This window comes from Diabrotica undecimpunctata, chromosome 2 (genome assembly GCF_040954645.1).
Source record: "Diabrotica undecimpunctata isolate CICGRU chromosome 2, icDiaUnde3, whole genome shotgun sequence".
Classification (NCBI taxonomy): Eukaryota; Metazoa; Arthropoda; class Insecta; order Coleoptera; family Chrysomelidae; genus Diabrotica; species Diabrotica undecimpunctata.
The window spans coordinates 159,126,181-159,144,316 of record NC_092804.1 but is presented as its reverse complement, the minus strand read 5'-3'; the positions used below and the strand labels follow the sequence as shown (position 1 = coordinate 159,144,316).

The window sequence follows — 18,136 nt, the reverse complement described above, 5'->3', positions numbered from 1 at the left end:
TGTGTCGCCAGCGTCGGCGTATATTTCGTTACGTATATTCAAATTATAGTTTACCGACCTTAGTTCTTCCTATTTTTATATTACGGTGGTTTAGTCCTCCTCTGGAATAATGATTCGAAAACTACTTAATAGTCTTCCAATCTTTCTTTAATATTTAAAGTAATATAATATATATATTTTAACAAAAAATCTGAATCAAAGTAGACAGTTTTTTGTTCACAATAAAAGTGATGGTGAAAACGAAAAATGAATTCAAATGTAATTTATTTGTTATATTGTAAACGAATCTGATTATTTAAGGGCTATATATATATATTATTGATAATCATTTGTAAATTTTTAACAAGGGCTAACGAAAAAAAAAACATGTATATATGTTCGTTATAAATATTTAATTTTAATCATTATTTATATTTAAAAACAAATAATAAAAATATGAACAAAACTGAATATATAAACACAAATAAAAATACTTAACGAAAACTCAGAATATATTGCAAAAACTGAATTTCGAAAAAAACTTGACATTTAACACTTTTTATATTCATTTTGAACGAAGACCTTTATTTTGAGCCAATTTTTATTTTTTAATATATCAGGATTTTTTAAAATCAGATCTTCACATTCCGATTTTTTGGGGGGCCTCTTTTGTTTAATGTGGGTTTTAAAATACATTTTGACTACTTTCTTCTGATTTTCTGTCCACGGAACTAAAACCCTTTTTTTATTTTTTGCCTTCATATCCAATACTCCCTTTTTTTCATTATTACAACTTTCTGAACCTTTTGATTCAATAACATCATTGGTTTCATTTTTTTGTTCCCCAAATACCTCGTTATTATGTCCATCATCATCTTCCATAATGTCTTCTTCCAAATTTATCTCTATTTCTTCTAAACTTTTTCCCTTGAATTGACCTGCTTTACCTTTCTCCATTAACAGGAGCAACTTAGAGATCTTTACAGTTTGATAAATGTCATCGGGGAGTCTATATGAAGATCGATGAATTCCTAATGTGTGACCCATAAATGAAGCCAGTTGCTCCATGTCATTTTCCGACATGGTAAACAACTGGGTTAGCGTTGCTAGATGTTTTCTCAGCCTTGTACATGTAAGAGCACTAGGATTTTTAGCTCCGCATAATTTAGCATATTTTGACATTACTTCATACCCTCGAATTGGTTTATCAAATTTTGGATTAACAAAAAGGTAAATACTTGGTGTTTTTAAAAGTAAATCTCTACATTTTGTAATCATTTCTAAGTGTTCTTGTACATCCTTACTTACTAGGACGGGTACACCACGTTCCCTTTTACCTTTTATTACTATTCTTCTAAAACTTTTCATTAAAATTCTTTCGGTTTCTGAAATTGCTTCAGAAAATTCTTCATAACATTGATTATCTTTAGCGCTAATGTAACTCTGTATGGTCATTCTTTCTAATTCACCAGGGCGCCTTCTATTTAATAAGATAAGTCGGCAATATATAGTTTCTAACAGAAACACGTAAGAATTAATATCATTATTATTTTTCTGTAATTTATCACAAGATTCATTTGCCCTTCGCACGAGATAGTTTTTCAATAGCATAAGGTCACTTGCTAGTGGTATTAACGTCACTTTGTTCCATTTTTTCATGTCTAAATCATTTGCAGCTTGACTGGAAATATCATATTTCCAATTTCCTTCTATTATTTGTATTAAAGATTTTAAGTCAGCTTTAGCGCTGGCACTTCTAACTGTAAACTCAGACTTTTTCGCATTAAGCATAAGTGCTATATCACAACACTGTTTTAATGTAGTGCCAATATTTTTAGCAAATGATGGAGCTTTAAAAGTTTTGCTCTCGTTATCATATTTTGAAACTATTTTAGTAGCAAAAACTAAAGAATCGTAATATTCTGGTTTCAACGAGTCAAAAAGCGTTTTGATTGAGGAACTATTTTTTCTTAGTTCGATAACAATTTTAGCTCATCATCATCATATAACGGGGGTCCTACGGCGATTGCCGCTTCCCGCATTTCAGCCTCCATCTTTTCCTATCTCTCCAATCTCCCTCTTCTAAGCCTCTAGATTGCATTGTTTTTGTAATTTCTCTTCTCCAGGAATTTGGTGGTCTTCCCCTTTTCCTTCTTTCTGGCGGAACATACATTAAGGCTTTCTTTGGCCACCGCTCCTCCTCCATTCTCATCACGTGACCATACCATTGTAACTGCCTTCCTTGTATTCTATCTGAAAGAGTATCTCTAATTCCTGTACGGTTTCGTATTTCCTCATTCCTGATTCTTTCCATTCTCGATACTCGACATGACCTTCTAAGATAATCCATTTCCACAACGTCTACTTTATCTCGTTCATTCTTTGTCATCGTCCAACATTCGGCACCATATGTGGTAATTGGTTCTACAATTGCTCTGTATACGCGAAGTTTGGTATGCATCTTTATTTTATTAGACCACAGTAATGAATTCAGTATTCGGATGCATGTTTTCCCTTGGGTTATTCGGTTTTGTACATCTATCTTAACTCTGCCATCTGCTGATATGATGCTTCCTAGATATTTATACTGGTTGCAGCCTTTTATGACTGCGTTTTCAAGCCTCAGATCTGTGGTATTTCCTCCAATTTTTAAATATTCTGTTTTGCTTATATTTACAGTAAGCCCCCATTTGGCATATTCCTCAAATAATTTTCGATTCATATAATTTATATCTTCCTCATCGGTTGCAACCACCAGCTGATCATCTGCAAACAACAATGTATACAGAGTTTCTTGTCCCACTTCGATGCCCATAAATCTACATTTATTTCTCCAATTCCTCAATGCTTCTTGGACGTATATTTTAAAGAGTGTCGGTGACAAACAGCATCCTTGCTTTAGGCCTTTAGTGACTTTAAATTTATTTGAGGTTCTGGTTCCAATTTTTACACAACTAACTGCATTTTCGTACAATTTATATATCGCTCGGATATACGTCGAATCCAATCCGGACCTTTTGAGGACCTCAAACATTTTCTTTAACGGGACACTATCATATGCTTTCTCAAGGTCTATAAATACCAAATGGGTCTCTCTACTTCTTTCGACACGCTTTTTAGCTAATTCCCTCATTTTTCTTGACGCTACTGGTATAAAGTGTTGTTCTCTATGGATCTTCAAATATCTTGAGCCAAACGCACAAATGAGCGGATCTTTTTTAGCCACGAGTGATACATTGTCTGCTCGTATTCGAGGAAAAACAGTTTCTTTTAAATAAGTGTCCAATTTAAGGTGCCTTAATAAGAAATTTTGTGCTTGTGATTGGGAATTTCTGGTTATTGAATAAGGATTACATATTTTTCTGTGGCGCCATAAGTTTTTTGCCGAATACATGCCGAAGCAGTGGTCACACGGTAGGTAGTTTGTATCTGCAGATCCTTTCCTAACTGGTTTTAAATTTGCAGAACCTAACAAATAGTTTCCCTTTTTTCTCAAAGCAAATAACAATTGCTTTCTCGTTTTACTTCTTGGAGGGTAAACCAAAATTTTTTGAACTTCTAATTCGCTTTGATGATTTCGTAGTATATGTCTAGGAAAATTTAATACAACTGATTCACAAAAGTAACAAAAAACAGATTTTTTTAAAGACTTCGTATTTATATTGCAAGTTTCTTCCACATGTTGATGGATATTTAGGCTGACAGAAGACGAAGGTGAATTAGATTGTTCCTAAAAAGTATGTGCTTTGAATTATATTGCTTATTTGAAATAAACTTACCTCAATATTTAACTCATCTTTGTTAACTTGTTTTGGACAAAAGTGGGAAGAAAAATTATTTATTTCTGGAGAACCTGAAGACTTTTCCTAAAAACCCAATTAAATAAATATTATATTTTTTCTGTTATCCATTTCAATATTACAGAGTACACAACACATTTTATTCTTTTAAAAGTTTTATTGCACTTACTGAAGAATCATCGAAGGGAACATAATTGGAATCTAACATTTCATCAGAAGCTGGTGATGGAGTTTCTAAGTCTGGAGAATCTGTGTTATCTTTATCACTTTCTTCAGGTGTGAAGATACTGTCAGGTGAACCATAAAATTGAGGGGAACTTAAGGATATTTCCTAAAATTATTTTTCATAGTAAAAAGTGACTGAAGTAGGGAAATACAGTAGGCGGTAAAATAAACAGTACTGAAATGAATATTGAAATGTATATGAATATCTATATATTTAGTATACATGATATAGCCTTACCAACATTATTCATGACGACGTTTCCGATAAAATAGATGTTAAAGATGCCCTCTGGCACTAAAAAAATCTAATTGGAGTTTGTTATTCCGGAATGTCAGACATTGTATCGGTCTGCCTCCATCAGCATTCCCCATATGTACGTATCATGTGGTGTTAGTTAGGTTAGGCCTGATAATTGCGATGGATATGGAAAATCACTGAACAGTATTCGAAGAGACTCACTGACCGTGTGACAGATTGCCCGTCCTGCTAAAACTATTGTCGATTTTAAGCTTTTTGGACCGATTTCTCGACCTTTTCCGTATGATCAAAAATAGTACTCCACGATAAAAAAATTTTCTGCAAAACTAAGAACCATCCTGAAGCACCTAAAATTAGTATGGCATTCACATAAGTTATAACGTCGTTCAGAAATCACTTAATACGTTTCGGCGCATGACACATACAAATCTGAGGCATACGCATTTTAGTACTGTTTATTTTGCCGCATACCGTTCATATTTGAGAATAAAATGCTCTTAAATGTTAAACTTACGGAAGAAATGTCAGATGCATTGGAATTTTCAATCGGTAATATTTCATTAGCGGTTTTTTTACCAACTTTATACTGATCTTCATCTTTGTTATGTTGTTCTTGTAGTGTAAAATTACAAGGGAGTATATTTTCTTTAGATCCACTATAAAATCGAGAGCTTTTGATCTACAAAATATTTTTTTTATTTAAGTATAAGCAATGTTTTTTTAAAAATCTAACTGGAACTTACCGAAAGAATTTCAGTTGAATTTACTTTCTCGCTTACTGATTGGTTAATTTTTACGGGACTTAACGCTCTGTTACAAAAACGAATTGGTTTCATCCTAAAAATATACTGGTGATAAAATATCTAAGTATTGTTTAACTGAGTGGGCAAAAATTTGAACCCTACTTTTTTTATACTCTTATACTTTTATACAAAATTTTTATGCTCGTATTGATGTTTTGGGGTCCCGGCCTGCTTGATCTGAAAATAATTTCAAGCACATGTTTACTTTTTAAAATTCAAGTTGTCCGTGACAGTTGAGAAAAAAAAATTTCATTTCGGTCAATAATACGGCAAAATTATATTAATAAAAGTTTTTCAAAATATGAAATTATGTCAAAATACAAAATTTCACAAAAATCGGATCAATTTCACTAAATCAGATACACTTGGTATTATAAAAAAACTATCCAACGGATTTTTTGCCGTAATCTATGCAACATTTAAATAAACAAAAAAATGATATCGTTGACAGAATAGAAGGCATAAAATTATCACCGATAAAATGAAACTTGCTAAGCAGGCAATTTTACGTGTAAATGAATCATTTTCTTGAATTTACGACTCTATTCTGACCTGAATCGAATTTTTTTTTATCTAAATTGACATCTTAATATTATTTTTATCTTGAAAAAAAAAAGTATATCTACTAAAATAAATAAATTATTTTCAAACTCTTTCAAACTAGTTTAACAAACAGTTTGAATTTTCAAAGCCTTAACCATTGACCAGTTTGACTTGACTTGAATTATTTGCCAAAGTTTGACAGAGTACGCCATGATAAGCTAAGCGATATTCTTGAAAGAGAGGACATAGATAATAAAGATCTGCGAATAATTCTCAATATAAATATATTGGAATCAGGAAAATATCATAAAAATAGAAAATAAGACATCACAGGCAATAGAAATACGTAGAGGAGTATGACAGGGAGGCATCTTGTCACCGCTGCTATGTAATGTTTATAGTGAAAGCATCTGCCAGAAACCCCTTTTGCAAGCAAACGAATGAATCGTAATCAGTGGAGAGGTTATAAATAATATTGAATACGCGGATGACACTGTATTAGTTGCAAGAACAGTAGAAGAATTACAACGATTACTTATAAACATAAATATTGCTTGCAACAATTATGGCATAAATATCAATATAATCAAAAACAAGTAGGTATATGGTCTTCAGTGAAAACATGACACAACCAGCATATATTAGTATAAACAGCATTCAAATTGAAAAAGTATCAAGTTACAAATACTTGGGAACTTATTAAGAAGGAAAGGAAAAGACCCAGAAATTTTTACCAACGATAAAATGAAGCAAAGAATATTTGGGTCACCTAATGAAAGGACATAAATACGCATTACTTCAAAATATAATTCAAGGAAAAATAAAAGGAAAACGGAATCTGGACCGTAAAAGGAATTTGAGGAATTTGAGAGAGTTTTTTGGCTGCACCACTAATGAACTCTTTAGGTCAGCTGTAAACAAGGTCAGGATAGCCTTGATGATTTCCAATCTCCGATAGGAGTGACACAGGAAGAAAAATTATTTGTCAGAAGGATTGACTTGAGTTTGACTGGAAATTAAGTCAAACTCAAGTCAATTTCAAACATTCAAGTCAAACTTGTGCAACTCTAACCAGCCGAGACGCCAAAATATCAAAACGAGATTCAAAAATGTTTGATCCATTACATGTATAGTTAAATCAATCCCTTGATACACTGTATAATATGTGTTTATAAATGTAGTTCAGATATATTTGTAAAGTGTACAAAAATATCTGATGTGTAATGTGGAGAAGACAGAAAATATATTATTTTGCATAATTATCTAGTAGTTTTGTTCAATCCAACTACCTATTAAATTGAAACAATATTAAATTGTATTTATTACCCGTTCTGTAACAAAATAAAAATTATATAAGTACATACCTAGAGTTTCCAGTGCACTACACGTGTAATATGAATAAAGAATATTTTATCACTGCAAAACAAAACATTAGAAATCGTTAGGCTTACAGATTTTTTCGCGCCAAATATACTCTAATATATTATTTGGTTTACGTATCCACCGTCGTTTAGTCTCTGATTTATATTTGGAGGAGTAAACCACTGTAATGTAGTTTTGACGTATATTTTGAATAGCAGAAAGATTTATATTGTTAATTTAATATACATTGGAGGAGGTATGTATAGTAATTTTAGATGGAAGACCAATTGATTTTAATTTGGTAATTGTATAAAAAATTATAATGTTTTTATTTTCGATACATTATAAGAATTGTAAAAAAATTAATATACACGAATAATATTTTAAAGATATTCACTCCTTCTAGAAGACGACTTATAACCGCATTTTGAAAAGAGGAGCTATAGTCGGGTCGTGTAAATATATATATATAATAAACTTTTTACAAAAATTATCAAAAAAAGACTGGACACTAAATAAGACTTCTATCAGCTAAAAGAGCAAGCTGGATTTAGATCGGGATACAGCATTAACAACCACTTACTAGTGATAAAGAACCTGATAGAGAAGTCTGCAGAATACAACAAACCATTAGCACTGATATTTGTGAACTACGAGAAAGCATTTGATACCATAAGCCATCAGAAAATGTTAACAGCATTAAGAGAATGCCGAATAGACCATCGCCACACTAACATAATCAAATATATCTACCAAAATGGCACAGCTAGCGTAAGACTATCTGAAAAAGAAACAAATAAATTCTGTATACAGCGAGGTGTACAACAAGGAGACACCGTCTCTCCAAAGCTATTCACGACGCTTTTAGAACATACTTGTAAGAAGGCACATCTGAACGAGTATGGTATCACCATAAATAGAGAGATTCTCAGTCAGTTGAGATTTACAGATGACATTGTCCTTGTAGCTGATCGTATGGATGAGGAAATAATATTGTTTGAAAAATTCTATCACGCTTCTTTGGAGGTCGGACTAAAGATTAATATGAACAAGACGCAAATATTGACTAATCTGGTGCTAAATCGAAATATTGCTCTTGATGTAAGGGATATTGTGCAGACTGCATCGTATAAGTACTTAGGACATGCAATGAGGACGTACTGCTATTATTTTGCAGAGACAACTAGACATGTGAGATCCACGTCGCATAGGATTAGCCTGGTCAGCGTTTAGTAAATTAAACTATATATTTAAATCAGATCTACCCATATGCCTCAAAAGGAAACTCTTCGACCAATGAGTGTTTTCTGTACTCACTATAGAGCGAAAACAATAACACTCACAAAAAATGTAGTAAATAAAATTCGCGTGACTCAGAGGGCTATGGAGCGCCAGATGTTGGGTTTCTCTCTGAGAGACCGAATCCCAAACGAAGAAATATGTCGTAGAACAAAAACAACAGAAGTCATTGACAAAAAAAGGTTGCTAAAATAGAACTGGGCAGGACACGTCGTCAGATTATCAGACAACCTATGAATAAGATGTATTGTCAAGTGGAGACCAAGACAAGAAGCACTACGGAGCAGAGGACGCCCACCAACTAGATGCACTGACGACCTGAAGCGTGTCAGCAATGATTGGATGCAAGCCACACAATATAGAGACTGACGGAAAGAGCTGAAGGAGACCTATGTGTAGCAGTGGACGCATACAGGTTGATGATGACGACGATCTGTGTGATAACCTTTCATCAATACACTATATATTTCATCTATATAGAGTGAAAAAGTACTTAATTAAAAGCGTATTTTCGTAAATATATAAAAGGATTATATCGAATAATCATAATTCAAAAAACATATTTAATTTCAAGGGGCACTAACGTAAGCAATTAACCTCAAGTCAACAAGGATTTATGCCGCTTATAGTTAATAATTGGGTTTATAGTGGGAACATTAATAACTGCTGTAATCAATAGATAGAATGTTGAGCATTTGCTATCAGTTCAATAATTATCATAGATAACTAACTTCACGCTCGTACTTCTCCATGAGGTAAAATGTACTAAAGTTTGGCTCAAAATTATTTATTCATTGATTGTTTCAAAGTTAAAAAAACTGTACGAGACTAACAAAGATATAAAAAGAATTAGCATTAACAAAACCATAAAGTTAATATTGTCGTAAGCTTACTAAAGGTAGTCAAGAATTTACATAAAACCTCGCAAAAAATAAATTGATATCTTCGACAAATGTTAGTATTGTAGTATTTGGACTGCTTTATTCATTTCCTCTTCCACTTAATCTTGGATAAATTATAACGAAATTTAGATCCAAAAATGAAAAGAGATTTCATACAAAGTTAATCAAACTTATTCTGTCAACTATATTTAGTTTATTCTGTCCCAGTTTTAGACTACTGCTTTATCTAGTGCAACTAAAGTTGGGAATTATATGCATAAGAAATAAATTCGTAAACTGATTTTCGAAAAGAAATTCTGATTTCTGCTTTAATCTGTGTCTTCTAAGAACTGCAAGGCAAAACAGACGTTGATAAAGATGTTATTAGAGACATGAGGAATCTAAAATTGTATTCCACAACATATCTCCTCAACCAAGCAAAAATTCTTAGCGAATTGGTTTCTAGTACTCATAAAGAGTATATCGGAATAAAAGGGAAAGACAGTTAAGATTTGATTTCCCGTATAGTGCGTCTGTGTATACATTTCTTTCATTTGATCTATATTTTTGTTCGTACTTTTAACGAAAATGTTTAAAATATTTTTGTAAAAAAACTCTAACAATAAATTATGGATTTGGCATTCTTGTCATATATTTTTACACCTGGTAATTGGCGGATTTTTACCATTTACACCAGACAATATTTTTGCCAGACTGCTCCATCTTTGCCTATAAACTAACAATCCGTGAAATTTATGCTGGTACTACATCCACTTCGCAATCTAGCCATCCCCCTCTTGTTTAGTGTCTGAATCTGAACGATGTTCCTCGATGTTATCTATTTCATCCTATGATTTAATGTCATAAAAAAGTTGTTCTATGTCAGTTTCTACTTGCTCAAGTAATTGAACTAGACGACGTTGCTCTATTTCAAAACTATAGTCCGTCTAGAAAAGAAAAAAAGAAAGCAGAATTATAATTTTACGGTATTTATTTCTATCAGTTGACATATAAAATTTCAACAAATAATTCATCTCATTTACTTATTCAACCTCCATTTAAATCTAAACGTCCAGGTACACCCGAATCTAGGTCAAGGCCATAATTTTCGGTAATGGTGTTCCAGGCCTGTAAAACTGACCGAATCAAACCTTCTTTATCTCGTGGCGCTGCTCGTTCCAATTCAATTTTTATCAGTCCCCATATGTTTTCAATGGAGCTAAGATCTGGAGATGCTGCTGGCCACGGAATTGTTGAAAATTCGTGTTCTTACATCCGAGTATAAGCAGAAGTATGGCATCTTGCATTATCTTGCTGAAAACGCCAGTCTTCTGGATATAAAACATGAGCCGTTTCAAGAAGTAAACCATTTAGGATGTCACAATATTTCGCACTATTAACAGTATCGTTAACTATATAGAGAGATGTAGCACCACCCTGAGATATTGCTCTCCAAACCAATATTTTAGTGAAAAATTTTGAAAATTGAACGGTAACATCTTCTCTTGATAGGACTTTTAGATGATTTGCACCAAGCTGGAAACAACTTTCATCAGGTATAAAGAGATTATTAAAATTATCTTCTCGAAAACTTTGACAAAAGGTGATAGAGGTGTCATTGTAGGGATTTTTTTTTGATTCCTTGATATGTAGTCTTGCTTTTTCAGTGACATGCGGACAGTTTCTGGACACACTTCTATTCTTCGTTGATTTCCAAATCTGTTTGCTAATTTTCGAAACCCTAGGCCACTAAAGCATTTAAATTGTTTCAGCGAATCTTACGCGGTCTACCCGAAACTGGTCTATGTCTCATATCTATGCCATTTTTATCCTCTTTATTGTCTCATACAGTACACTTTTTCCGAGTTCAGTCAATTGCACTAATTTTGTAACGTTTCCGACACCCTTTCTACACAAATATTTCACCACTTTTCTTTTTTCTACTTGCGACATTATTTCACAAATCTTAAGTCTGTTTACAAACAACAATATTTGACAGATGGTGTTGGTGTTGCTCATGCGATTTTGTATATAACCTACTATCGGCATAACCTACTGGATGCATTACTTTTGTCTTAAAATGTTACAAAAAGAAAATCTATAAAAAATATAAAATTCAGAATACTTTCTAGACGGACTATAATTGTGCTAAAAATAATAAATTTTACTAAGCAAAATGCTTACATGTTTACATAATAAAATAGATAATATAAGCAAAATTACTCACCATTTTTAAAATAAATTTTAAAAAACCAAAATAAAACAACTGTCACGTAAGTTACTTGTGCTGGCGCCAAGTCTAATGGACCCAAATTGGCTATACCAATAAAGAGAAAAATCTGGCAAAAATTCTACCCTCGACGATCGATGTAATAATAAATATTATTTTATGGTTTAAACCCCACCCTTTTTATACCGTCCAGTACGACGCTTGGGTCTCAGAGACTTGGCGCCACCGCTGCAGGGTTAAATATGTTAAATATAATTTTTTTATGCACGTAATTTTTAACGAATTTTTACTTACTGAAGTCAGGGTAAAGGTATTAACATCACAAACGTTAATTTAAATTATGTAACGATAATCTCCAAACTCATTTGATTTTTTAGCAAAATTAAATTTTCTTCTGACTCTTATCCTTTAATTTGGAAGGTTTTTATTTTATCAAGGCACTTTCATGTTGAAATTGCTATCTCACTATGTTCCTCACTAGCTCCAATGTATTTCCTGACAATATTATTCAAACGCTGACATATACTAGGTCTATACACTATAGTGGCTGGGGCATATACTAGGTCCAGTGTATGCTTCACTTTTCTTAATAGTGTAACGTGAAAACATGCTTCCACGTTTCAATATTTTCATCCTTTAATATAAAAAATATTTTAAAAAATTATTTTAAACTAGCATTTTAAAAAAATACAATTTTAATTACCATCATAAATTTCAGTCTGTTCTCTCTTTTAATGTACAATATTTGCTACAAATTTACTGTTAATTTAATTGATCTTTGGCGGTGATTTCTTGTATTTAATTAATATTTGCTTAGTTCCTCTTAAGATTGGAAAGGTCCTAATTGCTTAGCATGTCAGACCATAGACCTACTTTGTTTTAAGAAATGTGCTGACAGACACCTGAATGAGTAGGGAGTGACCCAGTTTTTTTCGTTTTTCCTATAAATTTTGTTTTTTTTTACGATTTATGCTAGCGAATAGCTAAATGAAAAGTCGAAGAAAATTTAAATATAACATGAATTGGTACTAGGAAGGTGTTGGAAAGGTAGGAAAATACGATATATAAATAAAATCTACTGAGTATAAAGGATTCAAGTTTTGTAGGTTTATCAAATCTATTGCACACATTTTAATCGCCCCAAAAACTAAAAAATCTTGGCCTCTTATACGTAGACTGTTTTTTTACTATAGAACTAATTATATGGAAGAAATAACAAATAATATCAACATATTTTAAAAGCTTTATTGTAAGATTTATAGTTGCTTTAATAAATACATTATTATTAGAATACAGTCACAGTACTATAAGTATACGGAGCTGAGTATCTGGGTAGGGAAATAACTGGAGCAGATACATAAGGAGCACTGAAAATGTTTGTAGCAAATTGAGCGACTGGAACTGGTGCAGCAGGTGCAACTGGGAAACCTTGTGCTTGTTCGGGAGCTAATTCCAACTTAGCAGGCTTGGAGTTTTTAGTTTGAGCTCTTTTAGGGTCCAAAGGTTCCCTTCTGCTTTCGAATTCTTCATTCTTTGGTATAACTTGCCGTTGTCTGGCAACATACCGTTGTGGTTCGGCAGCTACTATGGGTTCCAAGTCCGCTGCTTCTATAGCGACGCTATCTACAGATGGTTGTTGAACTACACCTACAGCTGGTTGTGTTAGTGCTGCTACAAGAGGTTCTTTTCTGACAACAGCTACAAACCCATTCACGGGATCAGCTCTGTATTGTACGATTCTTCTGGTACCGTCTGGATCGTTTAGACTGTATTCGCCAGTAACGACATCTCCATTACGGTTCTCGGTTTGCCTTTTCGAATCTCCGGTTAATGTATCTTGGACATCATAGGCAAAGGAGTATTCGGGGTTTTCGGCAGGAACTGCTGCGACTACTGGTGGCGTACGTTGAACTACTGGTTGGACAGCAGCCTGAACGAGGCAAAGGGAGGCAATGGAAATTAAAATCTAAAAAATAGAAAAACAATTTAATTAAATTTAATGTCTTTTAATGTAAAAAAATGAAAATTATTTAGTTTTTGTTCAATAGAGATAAAATTTAAATATTTTTACAAATACAAAGAGAACAATTTAACATCAAGTATAAAATAATATATTGGCTATTGGGAAGACAATCCACCCTGCTAATCTATAACAAAATACAGTGACCTGTATAGCATCCTAGAAATGGATACTATTAATAAGATCAATAAAAATTTGCCAAGAGTCAAGAATAACGACTTCTTTAACATCAGGCTAGCTTTAACTTGATTAGGCTAGATCAAGTAAAAGACTCAAAATGAAGAAATCTTTAGAGTTAGTTAAGTTAAAAGCAAAGTATAGTGCAAGTGATGGTATAGATTAATATTGATCATATAATTTAATCAAATTGTAATGTCCTTAAGAAACCGTTAACCAGATAGATCACATCCTAATAGATGCAAGGCATTTTTCCGACCTCATGCGGGTAAAAATGTGGATAAAATGTAGAAACATAATAACTAAGAAGGCATCGAAAATATTGGGGAAAACCAAACCAGTTAGACAAAATGAATGGTTTGACGAGGGGTGTCAAGAAGCAGCAGATAACAAAAATAAAGTATACCTAACGATAAATCAAGATATATGAACAAGAAGAGCAAAGGAGGAATACCACACCCTAAGAAGGGAAGAAAAAAGATTACATAGAAAAAAAGGCAATTTGAAGGAAAGCAGTTAGAAAACATAAAATGGCTGAGGAATCAAAACGAAACTCAAAAGTTCTACAGAAATGTAAACAAAATGAGTAAAGAGTCAAGAACTGGGAGCTGTAAGGATGGAGAAGGAAATATCCTAAGTGATACGACCTCAATCTTGAACCCATGGGTTGAATTTTTCGACACAAAATTTAACGGGCATTATATGGAAGAAGCAGATAACACCGTAGCAGATCAAAATAATCAGAATCTATTTAACCCAAAAGAAAGACCACCTACCGCTAAAAAGGTTGCTGAAGCCATTAAAAAGCTTAAAAACAATAAAGCACCAGGAAGTGATCAAACTTGTAGTAAGCTCTACAGAATTGGGGGCGACGCCCTGGTACAAGCACTGCATAAACTTTTATGTATAAAATATATCTCTTGAATAAATATGAATAACTTTTAATAATTTAAATAATATAAAACATCACTTTCATTTTACAAACAATCACATATACCTTATTCCTATGTCAGTTGTTAACATCTCTTCCCTCAAGAAACTTCCTCGCTAATTGTCAGACACTTACAATATTAACCAAAGATCACCCATCATCAGCAATACAGGATAGTTTGAACTATGTATCAGGAATCATTAACTAATAATTCTTGTACCGACATGTAAGTGCTATTTTGTTTGTTACTTATTTATTACAATTCAATAGATAATCTCTTACCAATTTGTGGGTTTTTACTTTGTCTGCTTAATCAATTTTATGCATAAAAATAAACACAGACATATAATATTTGCATAATTACTGTAACTTTATCTTTATCTTTATAAGACAGCACTCTAATATGGGCGTTTTATAATTTCAGCATTAATTTACTTTATAACGTTTGACCTGAAGATGCTTTGCAAAGTGTAGAAAGCGAAACCGGTCATTTTGGTAGTAAAATTAAATTGATTTTGAGTAAATTTTATTTCTTTTACCTATTTGACAATGTCTGACTTAAAAGCCAGCCGTTAGGATACAGGGAGAAAATTCTCGATCCTTTGAGATCAAGGCTGGACTCAGACAAGTGGATGCTCTGGCTTGCCTCCTATTTAACATTGCCTTGGAAACATCCCAAGACCAAGACCAAAAGCCCAAGACAGACGAATTAGAGACGGCGGTACTATTTGCAATAAATCGATACAAATCTTAGCATACCCTGATGTTATTGACATAATAGGGTGTAGCAAGCGAGATGTTGAGCAATATTTCCTAGAATTGGAAACGGCGGCGAAACAGGTAGGTTTAGTCATCAAAAAAGACAAAAACAAGTACATGTTGGTTTATAAGGATCCTACAATAAATTAAGAACTGAAAACAGCATTTGTAAGTCATATCTTTGAACGTGTTGACAGTGTTCACATACCATGGTTCGCTAGTGACTACTACCAATAAAACAAGCGAAGAAATTAAAAGACGAATAAACCATACAAATAGGGCATACTATGGACTGCAGAAATAATTCCACTCAAGAAATATCCAAAGAAAAACTGAAATTATTATATACAAAACACTGCTAATACCGGTCCTCACATAAGCAAAATATTTGGAGCTCTAGAGCGACTTAGATGGCTGAACATATAATACGAATGCCTGACAACATGATTGCTAAAAAGCTAACGACAGGAACACATGTAATGTTCTTAAGCATGCTATTGGTATTTATTGAAGAATAAAAAGTTAAAGAAACAAGGTTAAAGATAAACATGTGAATATAAGGGTAATTAAATATTGATTATATGATTAAACCTAAGTACAGATTATGACAATTTTTACTGCATATTATTGGGCGTTTTTGGGTCATTTTAGTTCATATTTTTTAAAAGTTATGGTAGATTAAAAGTAAGGTTAACTTTAATAAGAATCTTAATTGGTGGAACAAAAAGAGATCAACTATAATAAATATATACCTATCTAATTATTATAATAAATAAATCTATCTTAATGAACATATGTGCTTAAATACAAGCTGTATGCTCACGTGGAAACAGTAAGTAGCCCTTCAATTTAAAATTCTTTTATGTAAGGGCTTAGCTTAGTTTATGAAAATGAATGATAGTCATAAAATAAGCTCAAAATAAATGAACTGAAATAAATACTCAAACTAATTAGGCGAACCGAAGAGTATAAATGATATAGGAGTGCAACCGCTGAAAAACTCATAACAAAAACATCCAGAAAAGGCTTGCAGATACAGCATAAATCACGAAGAAATCTAAAATATGTTTAGCTTACCTTATTAAACATTTTTACACCAATATGATCGATCAAACTGATACTGCTTTCAACGATAACATATCGTTTTATACTAATATCGACATTGGCCAAATGATGCATCTGAATACATAACGAGCCGTTTTGCAATGCCCTAAGACAGAACGATTATGTTTTGTTCTTGACTTATTTTTACAGTTATTGGCAATATATTCTTAAAAACAATTTCAATATTCACTTAAAGAATATACGATGGAACTCAAACAAAATGGGGTGAAGGCGATAAGATCGTCAATATTCTAATCTAAGTTATTAAAATTTACTGTTCATGACGAAAGTTGAGAATGTGATTTTAATATGTATGTTCGAATAATTTGGGCAAGCGATGAATGTGTGTATAGATTTGTTATTTTTTACTATTCAATTGATGTACGGTTTAGGTGTTGAGATATTGATGTACGGTTTAGGTGTTGAGATTTATGTCTAGGGTCACTGATGAGTTTGCGATCGGAATTTTTAATAATATAGGCCAATAGTCGATCATATTAAAGTGATAATGTGATTTTAGAATACGGATTTGTAGTAAAAATCATTTTAATAGCGTGATCTTAAAACTAAAATGCTATTTTGTAGATGCCAGTAGGTAAATTTACTGATTGTTGGCAAAATTATGGAAAAATAGCAATGAGTCAATACACACAATTTCATTAGGTTAAATTTACTCATCTTAACAGTCTCTCACTGTATATACTTTTAGATCTGTTCAACAAAGTATATACAACGGGAATAATACCCGAAGATACCCGAACAATTTCCTTAATAAGCCACACACTTAAAATGTTTCTCAAAATAATACATAAAATACTATACAAAAAATAGAAGAAGATATAGATGACACCCAGTTTGGATTCAGAGGAGGACTAGAAACAAGAGAGGCTCTATTCGATTTTAACTTTCTCGAGCTCGTAAAACTGTTAAAAGAAAAGAATTTGGATAGTCGAGATATACGGGTTATTGTCAATCTGTAGTGGAATCAAAAAGCAAAGGTTAGAATCAAAAATGTCGATACAGAAACTATAGGAATCAAACGAGGTGTTAGACAGGGTTGCGTGCTTTCCCCATTGTTATTCAATCGGTACAGCGAAGCTATTTTTAAGGAAACAATATTGAAGGAACAACAGGGTATATCAATAAACGGAAAAATCATGACCAACATAGGATTCGCAGACGACACCGCTGTTTTTGCAGAGAGTCTAGAAGCACTGCAACGCTTAGAAAATAGATTACATCAAGTGAGTATAAAATATGGACTACAAATGAACGATAAGAAAACCAAGTGCATGATTATTATTTCTACGCGGCATACAATAGGAAGGCTAAATATCGAGGGAAAACAAGTAAAAAGAGTGAACAACTACAAATATCGGGGAACCTGGGTAAATGAAAACAATAGCCAAGGTAGAGAAATAAGGAAACGCATTGAAATTGCAAGACAAGCATTTATAAAAATGAAAACGTTTGTTAATCGAGACCTTCCTCTGGAGCTGAGGATAAGAGCCTTAAGATGTTACGTGTTCTCGACTTTGTTGTATGGAATGGAAAGCTGGACACTAAAACTGGATAATATAAAGAAGTTGGAATCATTTGAGATGTAGTGCTATAGAAGAATTTTGAAAATACCATGGATCCATCGAGTTACAAATGCAGAAGCATTAAGAAGGCTACAAAAGGATTGCGAGGTCAGAAAGCACATCAAAACAAGAAAGCTGGAATATTTAGGCCACATTAACAGAGGTGCGAAATATGAGATAT

The 18,136-nt window shown here is 32.8% G+C and overlaps 3 protein-coding genes across 11 annotated transcripts in view; 1 reads left to right on the top strand and 2 right to left on the bottom strand.

Annotated features, from left to right (window-relative positions):
• Positions 1–18,136, top strand: part of dlg1 (MAGUK family member discs large 1) — a 1,569,679-nt gene that overhangs the window by 417,886 nt on the left and 1,133,657 nt on the right. The gene's annotated exons all lie outside the window — the stretch shown is intronic.
• On the bottom strand, positions 122–4,245 carry LOC140433092 (uncharacterized). The gene is made up of 6 exons (XM_072521150.1): positions 3,949–4,245; positions 3,759–3,845; positions 2,735–3,709; positions 1,284–1,788; positions 832–1,172; positions 122–145 (listed from the first exon to the last, which is right to left on the bottom strand). Exons 1-6 carry the CDS (start codon positions 3,985–3,987, stop codon positions 122–124), a joined length of 1,971 nt encoding a protein of 656 aa, XP_072377251.1. The 5' UTR covers positions 3,988–4,245.
• LOC140433536 (uncharacterized) lies at positions 12,613–16,439 on the bottom strand. Its single transcript, XM_072521515.1, has 2 exons — positions 16,346–16,439; positions 12,613–13,347 (listed from the first exon to the last, which is right to left on the bottom strand). Exons 1-2 carry the CDS (start codon positions 16,355–16,357, stop codon positions 12,667–12,669), a joined length of 693 nt encoding a protein of 230 aa, XP_072377616.1. The 5' UTR covers positions 16,358–16,439; the 3' UTR covers positions 12,613–12,666.